This window comes from Vulpes vulpes, chromosome 5 (genome assembly GCF_048418805.1).
Source record: "Vulpes vulpes isolate BD-2025 chromosome 5, VulVul3, whole genome shotgun sequence".
NCBI classification, from domain to species: Eukaryota; Metazoa; Chordata; class Mammalia; order Carnivora; family Canidae; genus Vulpes; species Vulpes vulpes.
Window position 1 is genome coordinate 33,640,056 of NC_132784.1, and position 17,532 is coordinate 33,657,587.

At 51.0% G+C, this 17,532-nt stretch overlaps 1 protein-coding gene across 1 annotated transcript in view; it reads left to right on the forward strand.

Moving 5' to 3' along the window:
* The first annotated feature begins 6,892 nt into the window (after positions 1-6,892).
* FMNL2 (formin like 2) overlaps positions 6,893-17,532 on the forward strand; it is a 263,738-nt gene continuing 253,098 nt past the window's right edge. The window contains 1 exon segment of the mRNA XM_072757816.1: positions 6,893-7,268. Coding sequence (XP_072613917.1) covers positions 7,152-7,268 — 117 coding nt within the window. The 5' untranslated portion in view covers positions 6,893-7,151.

The following is a 17,532-nucleotide window of genomic DNA, read 5'->3' on the forward strand; positions in this document are numbered from 1 at the left end:
ACTCCCCTTCACCTATTTTGTCCATCCCTATATTTTAATTTTGTATATCAATCTTGTATCCTTGCTAAACTCACATATTAGTTACACTGTCTTATAGATTCCACAAAATTTCTACATAGGACTTCATGTCATTTGTGAACAAGGACAGTTTGCTTCCTTTTTTCCAAACTGGATAGCTTTTTGCTTGTTTTCTCTCTTATTGCACTGGCTAGAACCTCCCATACAATGTTGAATTAAAACATTGTTCCTAGTTTTAGGAGAAAGCATTTAGTCTCTTATCATTAAGTATGATATTGGTAGTAGGTTTTTCATAGATGCCTTTTATCAAGTTGAGGAAGTTCCTATTTCTAATCAGCTGAGGGCTTTTTTCCAGGAATGGATTTTGTCAAATTCTTCTTCTCCATCTCTTGAGATGATCATGTGAGTTTTCTGTTTTAGTCTTTTAATATGGTGGATTACACTGATTGATTTTTAAATACTAAAGCAATCCGGCATTCCTGGGATACACCCCATTTGGTTGTGATGTATTACTTAAATTTTGTTCAGAACCTTTACGTCTATATCCATGAGGAATGTTGGCTCTAGTTTCCTTTCTTATAATGTCTTTGACTGGTTTTAGTATCAGGGTAATGTTGGCCTTCAGAATAAGTTGGGAAATATTCGCTTTTTCATTTTCTGGGATAGTTTAGGTAGAATTGGTATTCTCTCTATCTTAAGTAATTGGGGAAGTTTCTAGTGAAGCTATCTGGGCCTGTAGTTTTCTTTGATTTAAAGATTTTAAATACAGATTCAATTTAATAGATATGATTATCCTCATTATTTATTCCTTCTTGAGTCAGTTTTGGTACTTTGTGTCTTTTAAGGAAGGAGTATGTCCATTTTATCTACATGATTGAATTTATTTTTTTTTTCATGATTGAATTTATTGACAAAAGTTGTTCAAAGTATTCCCTGATTATCCTTTTTAATATGTGTAAAATGTGTAGTCATGTCTATTCTGTCATTTGTGATGTTGGTTATTTGTATATTTTCTTTTTTCTTGATGAATCTGACCAGAAGTTTGTCAGTTTAATCGATCTTCTCAAGAACTAGCTTTTAGTTTCATCAATCTTCCTGTTTTCTGTTTCATTGACTTTTGCTCTTGTCTTTATTACTCCTTCCTCTTTGTTTAGTTTTCACTTGCTTCTTTTTCTCTACTTTTTTAAGGTGGAAACAAAGGACATTAATTTAACCCTTTATTCTTTTCTAATATAGGCACCTAATGTCCTAAATTTCTAAGTACTGTTTTAGCTGCATCCACAAAATTGTAGTATATAGTGTTTTCTCTTTCATTCAGTTCAAAATATGTTATAATTTTCCTTTTACTCTTTTAATCCACTTTTTTTTCCAGAATTTTGTTATTTTGTTTCTAAATATTTGAGGATTTTTCAGATATTTTTGTGTTCTTGACTTCTAATTTAATTTCATTGTGTCAAAGAAATAAAATTTGTAGTATTGGAATCTTTTAATATTTGTTGACAATTTATTGATAATTTTCATAGTCCAGAATATGGTCAATCTGCTAAGTGTGCCTTATGCATTTGAAAAGTTATGTATTGAGTTGTCAGGTGAGGTAGTCTATAAATATCAATTAGATCAAGTTGTTGATAGTATTTTTAAAGTTTTCTATACCCTTACTGATTTTTTGTCTACTTGTTTTAACAAATACTAAGAGAAGAGATGTTCACCTATACCTAAAATTGTGGATTCCTGTATTTCTCCTTGAGTTTCATACATTTTGAAGCACTATTACTGTGTGTCATGCTCTCTTATGAACTTTGTCATTTTTTAAAAAGATTTTATTTATTTATTCATGAGACACACAGAGAAAGAGGCAGAGACACAGGCAGAGGGAGAAGCAGGCTCCACACAGGAGCCCAATGTGGGACTCGATCCCAGGACCCAGATCACGCCCTGGGCCAAAGGCAGATCCTCAACCACTGAGCCACCCAGGTGCCCCAAACTCTGTCGTTTATTATTATAAGATGTCCAGCCTTGTGTTTTCTCCTCACATGCACTTATTCATCAGTACTCAACTGGATACTGGAATGGGAACCTCTTTAGACATCTGGAGGTCTTACAGCTCTTTTTTTTCCAGTAATCTGTCCCGAGAACTCTGACCTTTTTGGGTTCACTGGACTCTCATCCCTGCCTTCTCAAGCCAGGGACTCCAGTAGGCCCAGTCTTGGTTCCTTCTCTGTACATGATGGTCTAGAAAATTTCTCCAGGCAGTAAGCCGGGGTGATTGTAGGGTTCACTTCATTTATTTACTACCTCTCAGGGATCATTGTAGTTCACTGCCTCCCAGAGGACAGGGTTGGGCCAAGTCTTCTTTGAAATACACCTGGAAGAGGACTGTTGTGGAGGAATAAGATAGCTCCAGCCAAAGGTCATCTCTGAAGCCTCCCCAAACACTCTGTCCTTCTTTTTTCTATATCATATAACTCTCGAGGGACATTGTTTAACATATTTTGTCCATTATTTTATTACTTTCAAATTCAATCGGGTCCCTATTACTCTGTCTTGATCAGAAACAGAAGTCTCATTATGCTTCTACCTCTGAATGATAGTTTTAGAGAGCTATTTTCTTTTTAAAAGGCAGTGAAGGATACTGGTTTGGGAATCAAAATACCTAAATTGTAACTTTATCACTTGTATAAACTAGAGAAAAATCACTTTGTTGAGCTTTAAATTCCTTGTTGTTATATTGGCGGGGCGAATTAAGATAAAGCAAGTAAAACTATTTTGTAAAATATGAAGTCCTAGGCAAATGCAAAGGATTATTCGAAGATATGAAATATGAAGGGGAGAGGTTAGAAGATGTTGCTGTCTACCCATTTCTCACCCATGTCTATTCCATTTATCTTTTATCTGAATCTTGGTCCTATCCAGGGGACGAAATATGTTCAGCCCCAGGTTTTATCTCACTCCCCTAGTTCTTCCTGTGTGTGTGTGTGTGTGGCAGGGGACGGAGTGGGGAGGGGGTGGCCATGTCATTCAGTTCTAGAAAATGAGGAATAATAGGCAGTCTGCTAATGGTACTTCTGGACAAACTTTTGATTTTCTTTTTTTTTTAAATAAAGATTTTATTTATTTGGCAGAGAGAGCACAAGCAGGGGGAGTACCAGGCAGACGGAGAGGGAGAAGTTGACACCCTTTGGACAAGGAGACCAACACAGGGCTTGATCCCAGGACCCTGGGATCATGACCCAAGCCAAAGGCAGATGCCCAACCAACTGGGCCACCTTGGTGCCCCTTGATTTTCTGATAAAAGGAACAGACTTAACTGAAATGGCCTCTTCCCCACTGTTCACCCTGAATATATACTTGATTTGTGGCACTCTAGCAGCTATTTTGTAAGTATGTGAAAACACCAAGCCATCACGTAGATACTGGTCCTAGCCTTACTAAGTTGCTGACTAATACTAGCATCCACCCTTCTCCAGATTTCTTGTTTAATGAGAAAATAGAGTATTGAAGCCATTATTACTTGGTTTAGAAATTGAATAAACCACTTTTAAACTTTGTTTAAAATCAATAGCAGTATCTGGCTCACAGTAAGTGCTCAATAAATATTTAAAAAATAAATATGGATGGGATCCCTGGGTGGTGCAGCAGTTTGGCGCCTGCCTTTGGCCCAGGGCGCGATCCTGGAGATCCGGGATCGAATCTCACGTGGGGCTCCCGGTGCATGGAGCCTGCTTCTCCCTCTGCCTGTGTCTCTGCCTCTCTCTCTTTGTGTGACTATCATAAATAAATAAAAAAATTTTTAATAAATAAATAAATAAATATGGATAGATACATGAATCTTTCAGGAGTCTTGTGGATGTAAATTGACACAAAGCAATCCCCTCTAAAATCGCAACTACTACAATCGGTTTTGACTCAGGGCTGTAGATGGCTTAGTTCATCATAGGGTGCTTGTCTCATTTCTTACAATCATGCACACAAGGAGAATCTTCTCAGGTTGCACCGGGGCCTTTTTAAGAAGCTAAGTGAACTTAGCCATCGGGCACTTCCTTATATTTAAAACTTGAGGAGATACATGAAACTCAGCTGACCTCATAGGATTATTTGTTTTGAATGACGGAGGAGCTTCTTTGAAAGCTGTTGCACTGTTATGGGGGAATTCCTGATCAAGCGACCCGTGGCATAACTTGGAAATGGAAGAGAAAGTTCTAACATTTCAGTTTCCATGGAAGGTGAATGGATACTTTTTAACAGTTTCTTTTTTGCCAATTTTTTGCAACATCATCTACAAGAAGTCATATGTATTAGGAATCAGAAAATGAAATTTATATTTAAAAATGATCGTCCGATTTTAATTTTATGGGGAGGGAGTAAGAGTGTTACAGTTAAAGTCTTCTTCCTCCCTCTCCACGCCCTCCCCTAGACAAATATTTCCCTGAGGTTTTTGATAGAAAATCTTACAGAAGTTGTATGATATAATGGAGTGTTTTGTTTATTTAATACTAAATAACGCTCATAAATAATAGCCACATATTAAAGACTACAAACCTTGAAATGGCTGAGTTCTTTTGGTTCATGGATTTGCACACTTTGTCCTTGGCTCCTCTCAAAGTGTGAGATTATGAGAGAGACTAGATGTGATAAGACTGAAGGGGAGAAAGAGGTCCTGGTTACTGGCAGAAATATGGCCAGAGGGGACCATAAATCTAATAAAAAAGGATTTCTCAAGTGTGGAAAAGAATCCTAGCTTTTCCATCCAGACGGGCAACCCCCTGGGTGGGCTGATTTGGTGTCAATCAGACCCAAAGTACATGTCTAGAGATTGGAAAGAAAACAAATACATTTGTGGGTCAGATGTGGCTCACTTGGTTTGAACTAACTGCTTTTCTTGCTAATTTTCACTAGTTGGGGTGTGTATGTATGTATCTATACCCCTGTTTTTCTTTCTTTGGTCCCTAACACACTGTTAACTTTGATACAATGTAGTTTTGGAATACGGATTATATTTACTCAGAGTTTTTTTTTTTTTAAAGATTTTATTTATTTATTCATGAGCGACAGAGAGAGAGAGAGGCACAGACACAGGCAGAGGGAGAAACAGGCTCCATGCAGGGAGCCCGACGTGGGACTCAATCCTGGGACTCCAGGATCAGGCCCTGGGCTGAAGGTGGCACTAAACCACTGAGCCACCCGGGCTGTCCTACTCAGAGTTTTAATGTGAATTTATTTATACTCTCTCCCCTTCCTTTTTTTTTTTTTTTTAAGACCATTAGTGGTTTATTTAATGGATGATACCCACATGATGCACCTCTGCGTGCATATACTCCACAGGCTTTTGATAAAACTCACCTGCCCATTCAACAAATAGTCATGGAACATCTAAGCTCAAGGCATCTTGGGGCTTATTGAGCTGAATGAAACGCGGTCCTTGTTTGGTCTTGTTGCACTGCCTTCTCCAGAAGCAGCTGCTTTTTATCAGGAGGGTAACACCCCTGGTTGCATATCAGAATCACCTGGGGAGCCTGTTAGAGAGACACCCGCACTGGGGCCTTAGGCTCAGGGGCTTCTGATACTGGGCCGGGCCGGGCCCAAGGTGTGTGCAGTGTTAGCATCAAGCTCCCCAAGTGATTCTGATACACAAACCAGGACTAAAGAAACACTTCTCCGAGCTAAAAAAGGATGGATTATGGGTTCAGTCACCAGGCAGCCAGGTGGATGCCCTTGAAATCCACAACGTGAGCACCTGGCTAAACTCCTCCATGAGGTTGTTTCTGTTTCCATTGTTTTAAAATGGGTAGCGACGGTCTGGAAAACATCCCAGAGATAAGGTCGGAGCCAACCTGCTTTGTAAAACCCCTGGAACAAGGCTGTTATGGAAGAATCAGGGAGCCAAAGATAACCCGGAGGCGTCCCCCAAACACCCTGTCCCCCCTTCTGTTTCACGTGAAATACGGTTTTGGGTGGGGATCTTCTCCTTGCCAGGCTGGAGTGCTGCGGACACGGCTGCTGGGGCCCGGGGCGGGCAGTTGGAGAAAATCCATGAAAGTATTTGTTTGTTTATAAAACACTTTAATCACAGAAAAGAATACGTTACATAAAGAAGAACCATGCAGCAAGCACTCGCGGACCCATTCCTAGGCCGGGAGCCGGGGCATCGCCCGTCTGAGCAGGACCAAGCCTGCGTTCAAGGCCCGGGGAGGGCTCGCGGCCGACAGGTGCCCCACCAACCCGAGGGCATGGCTCGGACCCGGGGGGCCTCCAGCCGGGGGGCCTCCAGCCGGGGCAGCCTCCACTTGGGGGGCCTCCAGCCGGGTGAGCCTGCAGCGGGGGAGCCTCCACTCGGGGGGCCTCCACTCGGGGAGCCTCCACTCGGGGAGCCATCAGCCGGGGCAGCCTGCAGCGGGGGAGCCTCCACTCGGGGGGCCTCCACTCGGGGAGCCATCAGCCGGGGCAGCCTGCAGCGGGGGAGCCTCCACTCGGGGGGCCTCCACTCGGGGGGCCTCCAGCCGGGGAGCCTCCACTGGGGGGGCCTCCAGCCGGGTGAGCCTCCAGCGGGGGAGCCTCCACTCGGGGGGCCTCCACTCGGGGAGCCTCCAGCCGGGGCGGCTTGCGGGGCGGGCGCGGTTCCTCGGCGGACCCCGGACGGACGGAAACTACGCGTCCCGGCAGTCGGCGGGGCCGGGGGGCGGGGCGGGGCGTGGCCGGGACCGAGCAGTGGGCGTGGCCGGGGCGGGGCCCAGCGGTGGGCGTGGCCGGGCGGTGGGCGTGGCCGCCGGGCGGGGCGGGGCCGGCGAGGGCGCATTGTGTCGCGAGCGCCGGGCCGCATTTGTCTGCTCGCGGGGCTGCGGGAGGAGCGTGGCGCCCGCCGGCCGTGGGCCCGGGTGTGGGCGGCGGGGAGCGGCGGGGAGCGGCGGGGAGCGGCGGCGGCGGGGAGCGGCGGAGCAGCATGCCGGGGGGCGCCCGGCGCCCTGAGGAGCCCGCCCGGGGCGAGGCGGCCGGGGCGGCGAGGCGGCGGCCGAGGGCATGAGGGCGGCCGGCGGGCGGCTCGGCGCGGGGCGCTGCTAGGAGCCGGGGCCGGAGCCTGAGCCGGAGCCTGAGCCGGAGCCGGGAGCTGCGCGGGCGGGGGCGGGGGCGGCGGCGCCATGGGCAACGCGGGGAGCATGGATTCGCCGCAGAGCGACCCGCGGGCGCACAGCGCGCCCCTCAAGCTGCCGATGCCGGAGCCGGGCGAGCTGGAGGAGCGCTTCGCAGTCGTGCTGGTGAGTGCGCCCGCGTCCCCGTGTGTCCCCCCCGCGTCCCCCCGCGTCCCCCCGCCCCCGTGCCCCCCCGGGAAGCCCTCCGCGGTCGGGGTGCGGCCGGGCCGCGCGGGGCCCATTGTCTGGCGGGAGCAGCGGCTCCGCGCGTGTGCCCGGGGCGCGGGGGGGGCGCTCGGGCTTTTTGTTCAGAAAAACCCCCGAATCCCGGCACAGCGCGCGCCCGTGCGGAGCGGCCGGCGGAACTGGCCGGCGGGGCGGGGGGCGGGCCGGGGGGAGGCCGCGGCCCGCCCCCGGGTGCTGGGCTCTCGCGGCGCCGGGACCCGGGCGCCCCCCCCCCCCCCCCGCCGCGGTCCGCACACCTGCGAGCTCGGGGGCCGCCGGGGGTGCTGGGGGGACCCGGACCGCGCGCCCCGCCCCTCGCACCTGTGGGTCCCCCGCCCGGGCCTGGGGGGCAGGAGGGGCCGCCGCCGCGCGGGACCCCAGGGACCGCCGGGACGGGGCGCAGCAGCGCAGGCCTGGGCACCAGCACCTCCGCTCGGAGCCCTTCCTCCCAGCTCGCGGTTCTTCCCTCCTGCTCCGGGCTCCCGGTGTGCCTCCCTGCGGGGTGCGCGTGTGTGTGTGTGCACGTGTGTGTGCGCGCGTGTGCATGTGTGTGTCCGCGTGTGTGTGCACGCGTGTGTGTGTGTGCGCCCGAACCGGCGGCGCCCGGGCACGGGAGGGCCCAGGACCTGCCGGACTGGGCCGCGGCCTCGAGCTCCCAGGGACCCCGCGGGGCGAGGACCTGGGATGCGGCCTCACCTGTAGAAAAATGCGTCCCCGTTAACACGGTGGGTCTGTGCCACTGCGGAGTCGCGCGCCGGCACGACCCAGTGTGCACACGTTCGTGATTCTACATCACAAGCCCTCTGGGGCAGTGGGTGGTTGTTGTGGCTACTTCGGCCCTACAGTGTGTCACACGCAGTTACGGGATGCGGCTCTTAATTGCTTATATCATTGTGAGTCTCTCAAAATAAACCAAACATACACACACAAAAATATCAGGCTGACCTTCGTTGAATGGAGACCAAGCTTTTGGGAAAGCCTCAGCTCGGGGGCACTCTCGTGAGTAACGCCCTTGGACGTCGATGTGCTGCGGACTGTGACTGTCCCCAGTCGGCCCCAGCTGCTCTTTGGAGACCTCCAAGAGTCTAAAGGAGCCCTGTATAGGGCGGACACAAGTCCAGGGTGAGGGCACTTGTCCATGTGTGATACCCTCAACTTTGCTTTTTTTCACAAATGCATTAAGAGATCAACCCAAACCATGGTAGTCTAGAGATCAAGCTACAAGGACAAACTTTAGGTGATAAGTTTTAAAGCAGAGAAATCCCTCACCCCGGGGCAACGGGGATCATGTTGGCATTACTGATGCTAGCTTTATTTCTGTATCTGATGAACATCATGGAGATGTTTCAGGAGGAAAACCAGATAGTAATACCGTACAGGAAAGCGTACAAGCACCCCGTTGTCAGCATGGCTTACATCCATAATTAATGAGACATTTAAGGCATGGAAAACAGTTCCACCCTCCAGCTCTAGAATATTTAAAGCGTTTGGGAAAGAGGAAGTAAAAATTAAAATGAAAGAGCTCCATCTATTTCTGGGAAATCTTGAGACCAGACCTACTCAGTGACTGTTCCCCGACCCGTTCATCACTCTAAATGGGTTAAGTGCTATAAATCTAAAAAAATCAATTGATACGAATGGAAAAGAGAGGGTAAAAGATTGCAGAATTGAGATCAGTGCACGGGTAAACTCTAAAAAGTAGTACTTTTTTTTTATGAGGAAAATTTTTTTTCAAATACATTTGAATTGCTGAACTTCTGTAATTAAAGACTAGTACAAATCGGTTCCAAATCTTAGGAGCTTAATCTTCCTGAGGAGACTCTCCGTCTTCTTAAACTCGTAATAGTTAGAGAACACATTTGTGGGAGAACACTCCTGACTCCTTGTATACATTTAACTATTTGCATCCTTGTACCTACCTTTCAGGTTGAGCTCTAAGGGCCTATGCCTTTGCACACACATGGGTGATTGTTTTTGTTACATTATTTGGTGGAAGTATTTCACAGATTATAATTCAGTCATTTAGGGTGTATACATGTCACATATTTTACAGGTAACATTGGCGTGTCTACTGTTTGGGGTCCTACACATTTATAATTAAACATCCATGTGGTTCTCCATTGTGTTAAACGTTGCCTAAATATTGGGAATACACACACACACACACACACACACACACACACACACACAGCCCGTGTCCTTTATTTTCAGAGATGATGCTATGAAGTTTATTTTGGGGCAGGTGAATCAGTGGTGGTCTCTGTCCAAGAATGCTTCTATGTTAGACTTTCCATCCATTCACTGATTTTTGGCTTGAAGTCATTGTCTACATCTAGAATGTAAGCCCCCTAATGCCTTTGTCAAGGAGCTGTCCTGAGGATTCTTTGTTTGAATGTCAGAGGAAAGGGTAATTTTGAGCCCTCTGTACGAGCTGGTATATCAGATATCAGGCTGAATCGCAAACAGACTGAAGAAGACCGATTAGAATGTGTTGGTTTAGGGCAGTATTATCGTATGTTTGATACTGGGAACTTCTTTGGTGTGCGATTAATTTGAGTCGATTTCTTCCGTTTTTTTCCCCCCCTCCTTGCCCTGAGGTTGAATGTAGTGATTCTGCTTTAGGAAGAAGTGGGAACGTTTTCTGAGAACCTACGATGAGTATATACTTTATGTTTACATATTCATTTAATCCTCACAATGATTCTAGGAAGTAAAATTACCTAAGTTGCCAAAGTCATACAGTTGTTGAATGGCCGATCTAGGAGGATTTTTAACTCAGATTTGGATCTCTGTCCACACCCCACACATTATGTGTTGTACTTCCCGAGGCCCTTGAACTGGGAAGGAAAAAAACATATGCCTGGAGCTAGCAGTAAAACTGTGTTTTTTTTTTTTTTTTTAATGCCTTAATCTAATAAATGCTAGTTTCAAACTATAAAATTGGCAAAAATATCTTAGAAGTGCTTGATGTTTCACATTCAAGGTGAGACCTTTTGGCATCTTCACTGTGCTGTTCTGTTTTTCGGGCATGGCGTTAGTGATTTGGTCTAAAAGTGTGCTCTTCAGGTTTTTCTACTCAGGTAGACCTGGTCGGGAGTTTAGGATTTCCAAATCAGAGGAAAAAAAGAGACAGTCTGTCAGTACGATGCATGTACTCCAAATGTAATTACTTGTGAAAGGACAAGGAAAGTCAAGTTTCAACATTTATTTCCCTCTGCAAGGTGTTCCCTTTTAACCATTTCCAAGAAGAGCCTTTGCCATGAGGTCTGCTGAGCAGATGGATGGGTGAGAGTGTGGTTAGGTCATAGTCAGATGCTTGCCGATTTGTCTCACGTCCTTTCTCCTGTTAGGGAAAGGAGGTAGAGAAGGGTGGGTGGCGGGGTGTTGGGATTTAGAGCCCTTTCAGTCTCCTCCTAGGTACTAATCCCTGAGCCGCTCTATTTCACCAAACCTAGGAATATATGCTTCTTATTGGGGTGCATTCCACCCCCCGTAATGCCAATATATTTGGATATCTTAGCATAGAAGTAGACCAAAGGTTATTATCTGAATATGAATGTTTGGCTACAGACGGAGACTGGCAGCAACACAAACTGATGACTTTTTGGGAAGAAAAGGTATGCGTACCCTGTACCCTTACATCCTTAGGTGATAAGAATTACTTTTCCTTTGGCCTCTCATTTAGCAAATAGCCCTGGCCTGGGAGGCAGGAGGCCTAGGTGCTAGAATCATATCAGCTGCACTAGGTTGAGCAAGTTAAGCTCTTTCCTCTGGTCCTTGATTTTCTTCTGTAAATCGGAATAAAATTGGATAGAACTGTTACGATAGTAAAGAGATTTTTTTTTTTTTTTTTAGGTCATAGCACTTGACAGTGTAAAATTTCCAGAACATACCACACTGTGTTCCATTAGCCGACTTTGCATTTTGGAGAGCTTTGTGCAGAAAGTGCGAAGCTGCATTCTGCTGCGGTCCGGAGAGCAGAGCTTCCAGGGTCAGTGACTGAAAGTTACATAAGCTTAAGGAAAATTATCTTTTACCATTTCGAGGTGTCAGGCCAGCAGTGAGCTCTCCGTTCGAGTTGTGCGCACAGAAGCTGTAAGAAAAATGTTGGCGATTAGAAGTTATTTGCAAAACCAAGACACGGCTGGTGAAATACTGGCTTGAATGGTCCCCTCCTTGAGGCGAGCCGGCCACCTGCAGGTACTAGACCTAGAGTCCTTGCATCTGGGGAAGGGTTCCCCTTGTAGCTTCCTCCTGGGCTCAAGAAAAAAAAAAATAAGTGTAGGCTCATGGTCCCCCCCCCCCCGAAATTTATTTGACTTCATAAAAGCTGTTGCTTGGGGCCTGGGGCAAAAGGGCAAGGCGCAGTGGGCTTCCTTCTATTTAAGCAAGTAAAGAGGTGCCACGAAAGTGGCTGACGGCAGAAGCCCTGATTCCAGATGATCATCGCGACTCTGCAAGAGGGTGCTGGTATCTGGGAGCCTCCTCTCTCTCTCTCATGAATAAATAAATAAAATCTTTAAAATAAAATAAAATGGGGGCTGTTTCTTCCCTCTTCCCTTTCCTGGCCACAAGGACTGGTCTCCATAGGGAGGCCGTGTGCACCTGTTAGCTCTGATCTACCGAGTACTGCAGATGGCGCATCCCTCATTCCTCCTCTAAGATGGGTCTGCTCTCACTGCTGGTGGTCTTCCTCTTGCCACTTACTCTGTCCTCTTCCAGAAGCGCCTCTCTCGGTACACCACCAAGGAGTGTGCGGTTGCCGCTGGAGAGCCGGACGGCAGGAGAGCTGTGATGCAGCAAAGGCCCAGGAGGCGGGGGTCCCCCTTGAGCCAGAAGGGCACTTGTTGTCAACAGTAGGAGTGTTTGTTCTTTTCACCGTCTTAAAAAAACTGACAAAACCCACAAGACAATCCCTTTCCCGGTGGCGGAGCTCACGCGCGGTCACCTTAACACACGTTCTGTAGTTGGGAGGACCTGCCCCAGGTTCTTCTCCCGCGTTTTTGGTGTTCCTGTAACCGACCTGAGTGACTGGATTCGCGGCGCCTCGTCCACGTTGTTGTGTTAGGACAGGTTGAGCCCCTCTCCCCGCTGCCGGGAGCTGAGACTTTCAGGCTTGAAACCCTGCCCTCTGTTGCCAGAGACAATCCCTCCTGCCTGTCCTGGGCATAGATGGTTCGTTCCCCTACCTGGCTCACACTAGAGCTCCTTGGCTTGGGAAAGGTGTCGGGCTGTGGGCGTTTTTGGCTCTGTGCCTGGTGTTGGGCACTAAAGTGTGGCTGTCCCTGAAGGGCCTGCCCTGCATTGAGGATTTGCTCATGAACCTGACTTATTCGCCTTGTTCCCCCCCCCCCCCCCCCCCCCCTGCCCCATGGAAGTTTGGCTGAACACTTTATCGAAGGCGGGATAATGATGGGACTGACAAGCCGAAACTGTCGTCCTCGCATGAGGCCGCATCACCCGGGAGCCTTGAGAAGTATACCTGCCTGGGTCGGTCAGATGGGTAGAGTAGGAAAGGAATTGTTTATTTTTAATTTTTTTTAATTTTAATTTTTTGGAAAGGAATTGTTTAAAAGGAACCAAAAATGGTGTGGAGATTAGGCACAGTGAGGAAGGGTTTGGTAAAACAAAAAAAACCTCTTAAAGATGATTGATTCAACCAACAGCACCAAGATGAGAAATACGGAAGAAATGGATCAAAGCCTGTTGAATGTTAGACTTATTAACTAGGAAACGATCCTCAAGTAATCAGGGTGGAGATCTGCAGAGCAAGTTCTGCATACAGCCTGAGCGAGAGCAGTGACCCTGAGGTGTACTTCTGGGGTAGGAAAATCAATAAATCAATTGTATTTTTTGCTTAGGCCTCTATTCTCAAGCCTAATTGTTTGTTGGTTCAATGCAGGCCTTTTGCTTTGATCTCTGGTTTTACCACTTACAAAGACTTGATGAGCTTGGCTTCCCGGAGTGAAATTCAAATACACTTGTGAAATGTAAACAACATTCATTTATTAAGAATCCTATAATCAGGGCAAATTGGCGTGCTTATAGAAGCAATTAGCTTTGAGAATAGAAAGATAAATAGGATGGTAGGTCAAGAATGAGCTGATTGTTCTCCGTGCAAGAGTCTAGTTACTCCTTTAGTAGTCGTGAGCAAATAGACATTCCTCTTATTCATAATCTTCAGCGTTCGTGGTATGGGATTTGAGGACAGTGCATGTGGTCCTTTGAATTGAGAGGATAGAAGCAATTATTGTCTCGTTTCCAGCTAGAAGTATAAATAAATCTTTCAAGGAACGTAGGTAGTTGAGTTTATGACCAGATGAAACTTTGTAGTCATTGGGAACAGGGCGAGAGAAGGCTTGGATTTAGATGGGAATACTAAGTAACAATGGAGTTTTATTTTTATTTCGATGGGGGACGGCAAAGAGGACGACTGCTTCGCGGTGGCAGAAAGATGGAAGGTCTTTCCATCTACCCTTCGGGAAATCCCTTGTGGTGTAGAAGGAGGCAGTAGGATACCTAAGGAGAAGGTGATAGGACACAGATTGGCTCCACGAGCCCCACACGATTGCTCAGGTCTGTGCCGCCCCATGTCCTCTTGGGGAGGCGGGGGGGGGGGGGGGGGGGGGCGCGTGCAAAGGGGATGGATCGGGTGAACAGCTGTGGGCTGGCTGCGCCCCCGGCCCTTTCTGTCCCCAGCGCGGTCAGCCTTCGCGGCTCTTCGAGGAAACCACGTCTTAGTGACCGTCGGCTGTCTTGAGTGACGGACTCGCTGTCCCCAAGGACTGATGTCTGGTGAAGCTTGGGGACCAGTTGGGTCCAGAAGCCCCAGGACCAGGATGTTAGGAGCCTGGACTCGGGGGGGGGGGGGCCCAGGGCCTTACCGCCTGGGCGTCATCCCGTTGCCGGCTACTGGGGCCGTGGGGACCGGGGACCGTGGGGCCGCTGGCTGGGTTCGTGGCACCCCTCGCTTGCCTCTCTGAGCCCCTTCCCACCAGGAGTTTTGAGTTTCGTACTCGCTGGCTTTCTAGAAAGCGCTTATTTTGGGACTGTCCGGGTGGTCTGTGACTTTCCGGGTCCCCGTTGAGCTGCTTTCACGCCGGGTGGCCGGGCTTCCGTGCTCCGCTGTGACTGTCGGGCGGCCACGAGGGGGCCGCCCCGAGGCTTTGTGGCTGCTCGAGGAGTTGGAAAGCTGCTCGCTCTGGTGGAGCTGGAGGCTGCCGGCTCTGAATCCCGCTTTCGGGAGCCTTTTTGTTGGGGCTGGTAGGCACGGAAGCGGCCCCCCAAGCGCTCGGCCCACACGTCGCGGGCTGAACAGCTGCTGTCGCCCGGGCCGGGGTCCCCTCGAGTGTCCGTGCTCCCCGCCCGCGGTCCGCCCAGCCGCAGCCCCTCCTGAACGGCCCCAGGGGCCCGGGGCCTGCCTGGAGCCTCCCCTTGCAGCCGGAGCTTTCCTCTCCTCCCTCGGGAGGTTTCTCGGCCCCAGAGGCCCTGAGAGGCCTCGACGTCCTCCTGTGGCTCTAGACCCCCGCTCCTTCGGACCCTGCGTGTGATAGCCCGGTGTCCGTCCCGCCGGGAGATCGGCCTGTGGACTTGTGGCCTAGCGGAGGGCGCTGCAGCTCAGCCCGCGCTCCTCGCCGCTGCCTCCGCAGCCGGGCCGCCGTCGTTGCTCCCAGGCCCACGTTCTGGCCTCAGCCTTCGCCGTCTTTCCTCTGGGTGCTTTTGAAGTATTAAAAGGTATAAGATTGGGGGCCCGGGTGGCTCAGTGGAGGAGCGTCTTCCGTCAGCCCAGGGCGTGACCCCAGGGTCCCGGGATCGAGTCCCGCATGCGGGGAGCCTGCTTCTCCCTCTGCCTGTGTCTCTGCCTCTCTCTGTGTCTTGTGAGTAAATAAAATCTTTAAAAGCCACACAACAGGTATAAGATTGTGGGTTTCACCCTGTGCCTCAGTTTCCCCTCAAAGCCCTGTCACGGTATTCCAGACCGTCAGTCCCACTTGGGAGGCTCTTCTGCTGTGTTTGTCGTTGGGGTCCCCCCATTGTCCTCTCTAACCTCCGACCCTCCCAGCCCTCTCCTCGAGGCTGTCCACGGCCTGGCCAGACCCCTCTCCTCTCCTCTCCTGTCTCCTCGCTTGGTCACTGCCCCCAGGACCCCCCCCCCCACTGTCACACCTTGGCTCGAGGTGCTCCCCAGCACCTCCGGGCCTCCGAGGTGTTCTGGAGCCCCACCTCCTCCGTGTCCTTGCAGGTCCACGTCGCCCGGGGCTGTGGGAAGCCACTCTACCCAGTTTGATCTTCCTACTGTGGGACAGTAGGGGTTCTCTGTTGGGCTCATCGGGCCCTGGACGGAGTTCCGGCCTATAGAGGCGCGGCCGTGGGAGGATGTGAGGCTTGTGGCAGCCTTGCATGGCTCGTTGTGCTCCTGCCGGGCGGGTCCGACTTGCCCACTGCCATCGTGGCTCCTGGGGCAGGCGCACGACTTGGAGGCCTCAGCGCCCGGCCCAGGGGGAAGCCTCCCCGGGGCTCGCTGGGCTGACACTGCGGAGGGGACAGCGGGGGTGTTCATGGAGTGATGGCGTGTAATGGGCCCCTAGTTGTTCCGGCTCCCTGGGTCACTTGCCACTGCAAGGTGCCCGGGGATACTGTGCTCAGAGGGCGAGTGGGCTCCTGACGGAGGCCGTGGCGGGCAGATGGCCCGAGGTTGGCGCTTCTCCCGTCACCAACCCCGCGGTCCCTGACTTGGTCCCGTAGCGGGAGCTTCCCTGAGTGGGACGCACCTGCGATGTTCTCCACGGGGTCTGGCAAGGGTCGGGCAGCAGTGCCCCTGCTCCGGGCGCTTGGGGGCCTGGCTGCTTGCTCGGCACTTCCTGAGCGCCTTTGCTGATTCCAAGAGTCGTGAGTAATTGAGGCAGGTGGGCGTGAGGCTGGGGGGCCCGGAGTCCCCCGGGAGGGCCAAGGGCCGGGACTGGGACCGGCCATCTCGGGGCCAGAGCCCCAGGGACCTTGCAGTAAGTGGGCCGGGCCGTAGCCTCGGAGGGCAGTGCTGAGCTCCGGGGGCTCCGTGTGCCGGGTGGCTGGTGCCAAGCAATGGGGGCACGGCCTGCACCCGGGCTGCATGGCGGGAGCAGCCGGATCCCTCCTACTCCGTGTACCTCCCTGGATTACCTGTCAGGTGTCCCTCACCGCATGTGCTTTGTTCTCCAGGGTCTGCGTGCCCTCGGGACTGAATTCCCCCATGGGCACCGTGGCTGTGATCCATCCCGATCCAGCGTCAGTGGGATGGCAGGCCTGCTGAGCTGCAGCGTCGCGGGCAGCTGCCGTCCCAGACCTCGAGCGTCCGGGAAGTTTCCTCGGAACAGGAGGCAGAGCCGCACGGCTTGGTCACATGCGGGGCTGGGCTGCGCCTTTTCTTCTACGTCATTCAGTTCTGCTCATTTGTCCGCTGCTTGGCGGGGCCTGTCCTTCAGTCGGAGCCCAGGAGCGTCGGCGGGGCTGGCCGCGTGCCAGCAGGGTCGCCAGCAGGGTCGTGGGGTGCAGGGCGCATGAGGCCGTCTGTCCCCGCCGTCGAGTAGTTGATGATCTAGTAGTGGGAGAGGACAGCGGGGCCTGGGGTTGGGTGGCCAGACACGGGCGGGGTACACGGGGCGTGAACGCGGCTGTCCCGGACCTCAGGGGCCCTGGGGACAACGAGGCGGAGAGTGAGGCAATGCCTCCTCTGGTCGGCTTAGAGCTTGTCTGGGGGAAGCCTCCGGTGGAGGTGGCGGCTGGAGGAGGCGGCGGTGTCTTTCCTTCCCCATCCCCCCTCCCCCCATCCTCCCCCCCTTCCGCTTGGGGGAGCCTTCGAATCCACAATAGCGGATGCATGTGCGTGAATTTAAGAGAGTCTTGGGGCGGCTGGTGAGGTTTAAGGGTGGGTTTGATGTGCACGTAGGAGGTCGGTGCTGATTGTGCGTTTCCTTAACCGCTGCCGCAGCGTGGGATCCCTGGAAGGAGGGGCATTTGTGTGGGAACTCAGTGGGGTTAAGGGCCCGAGAACACACATTTCTGGAAGGCACTGGGGCTGAAGTCAACCTTGCTGACCTTAAAGCTGCTCCTAACGTGCTGCTTTGAGTCCCAGTTACAGATACAATATAAATATGATAAATAGAGACGTAATGGCTTGGAGTAAACT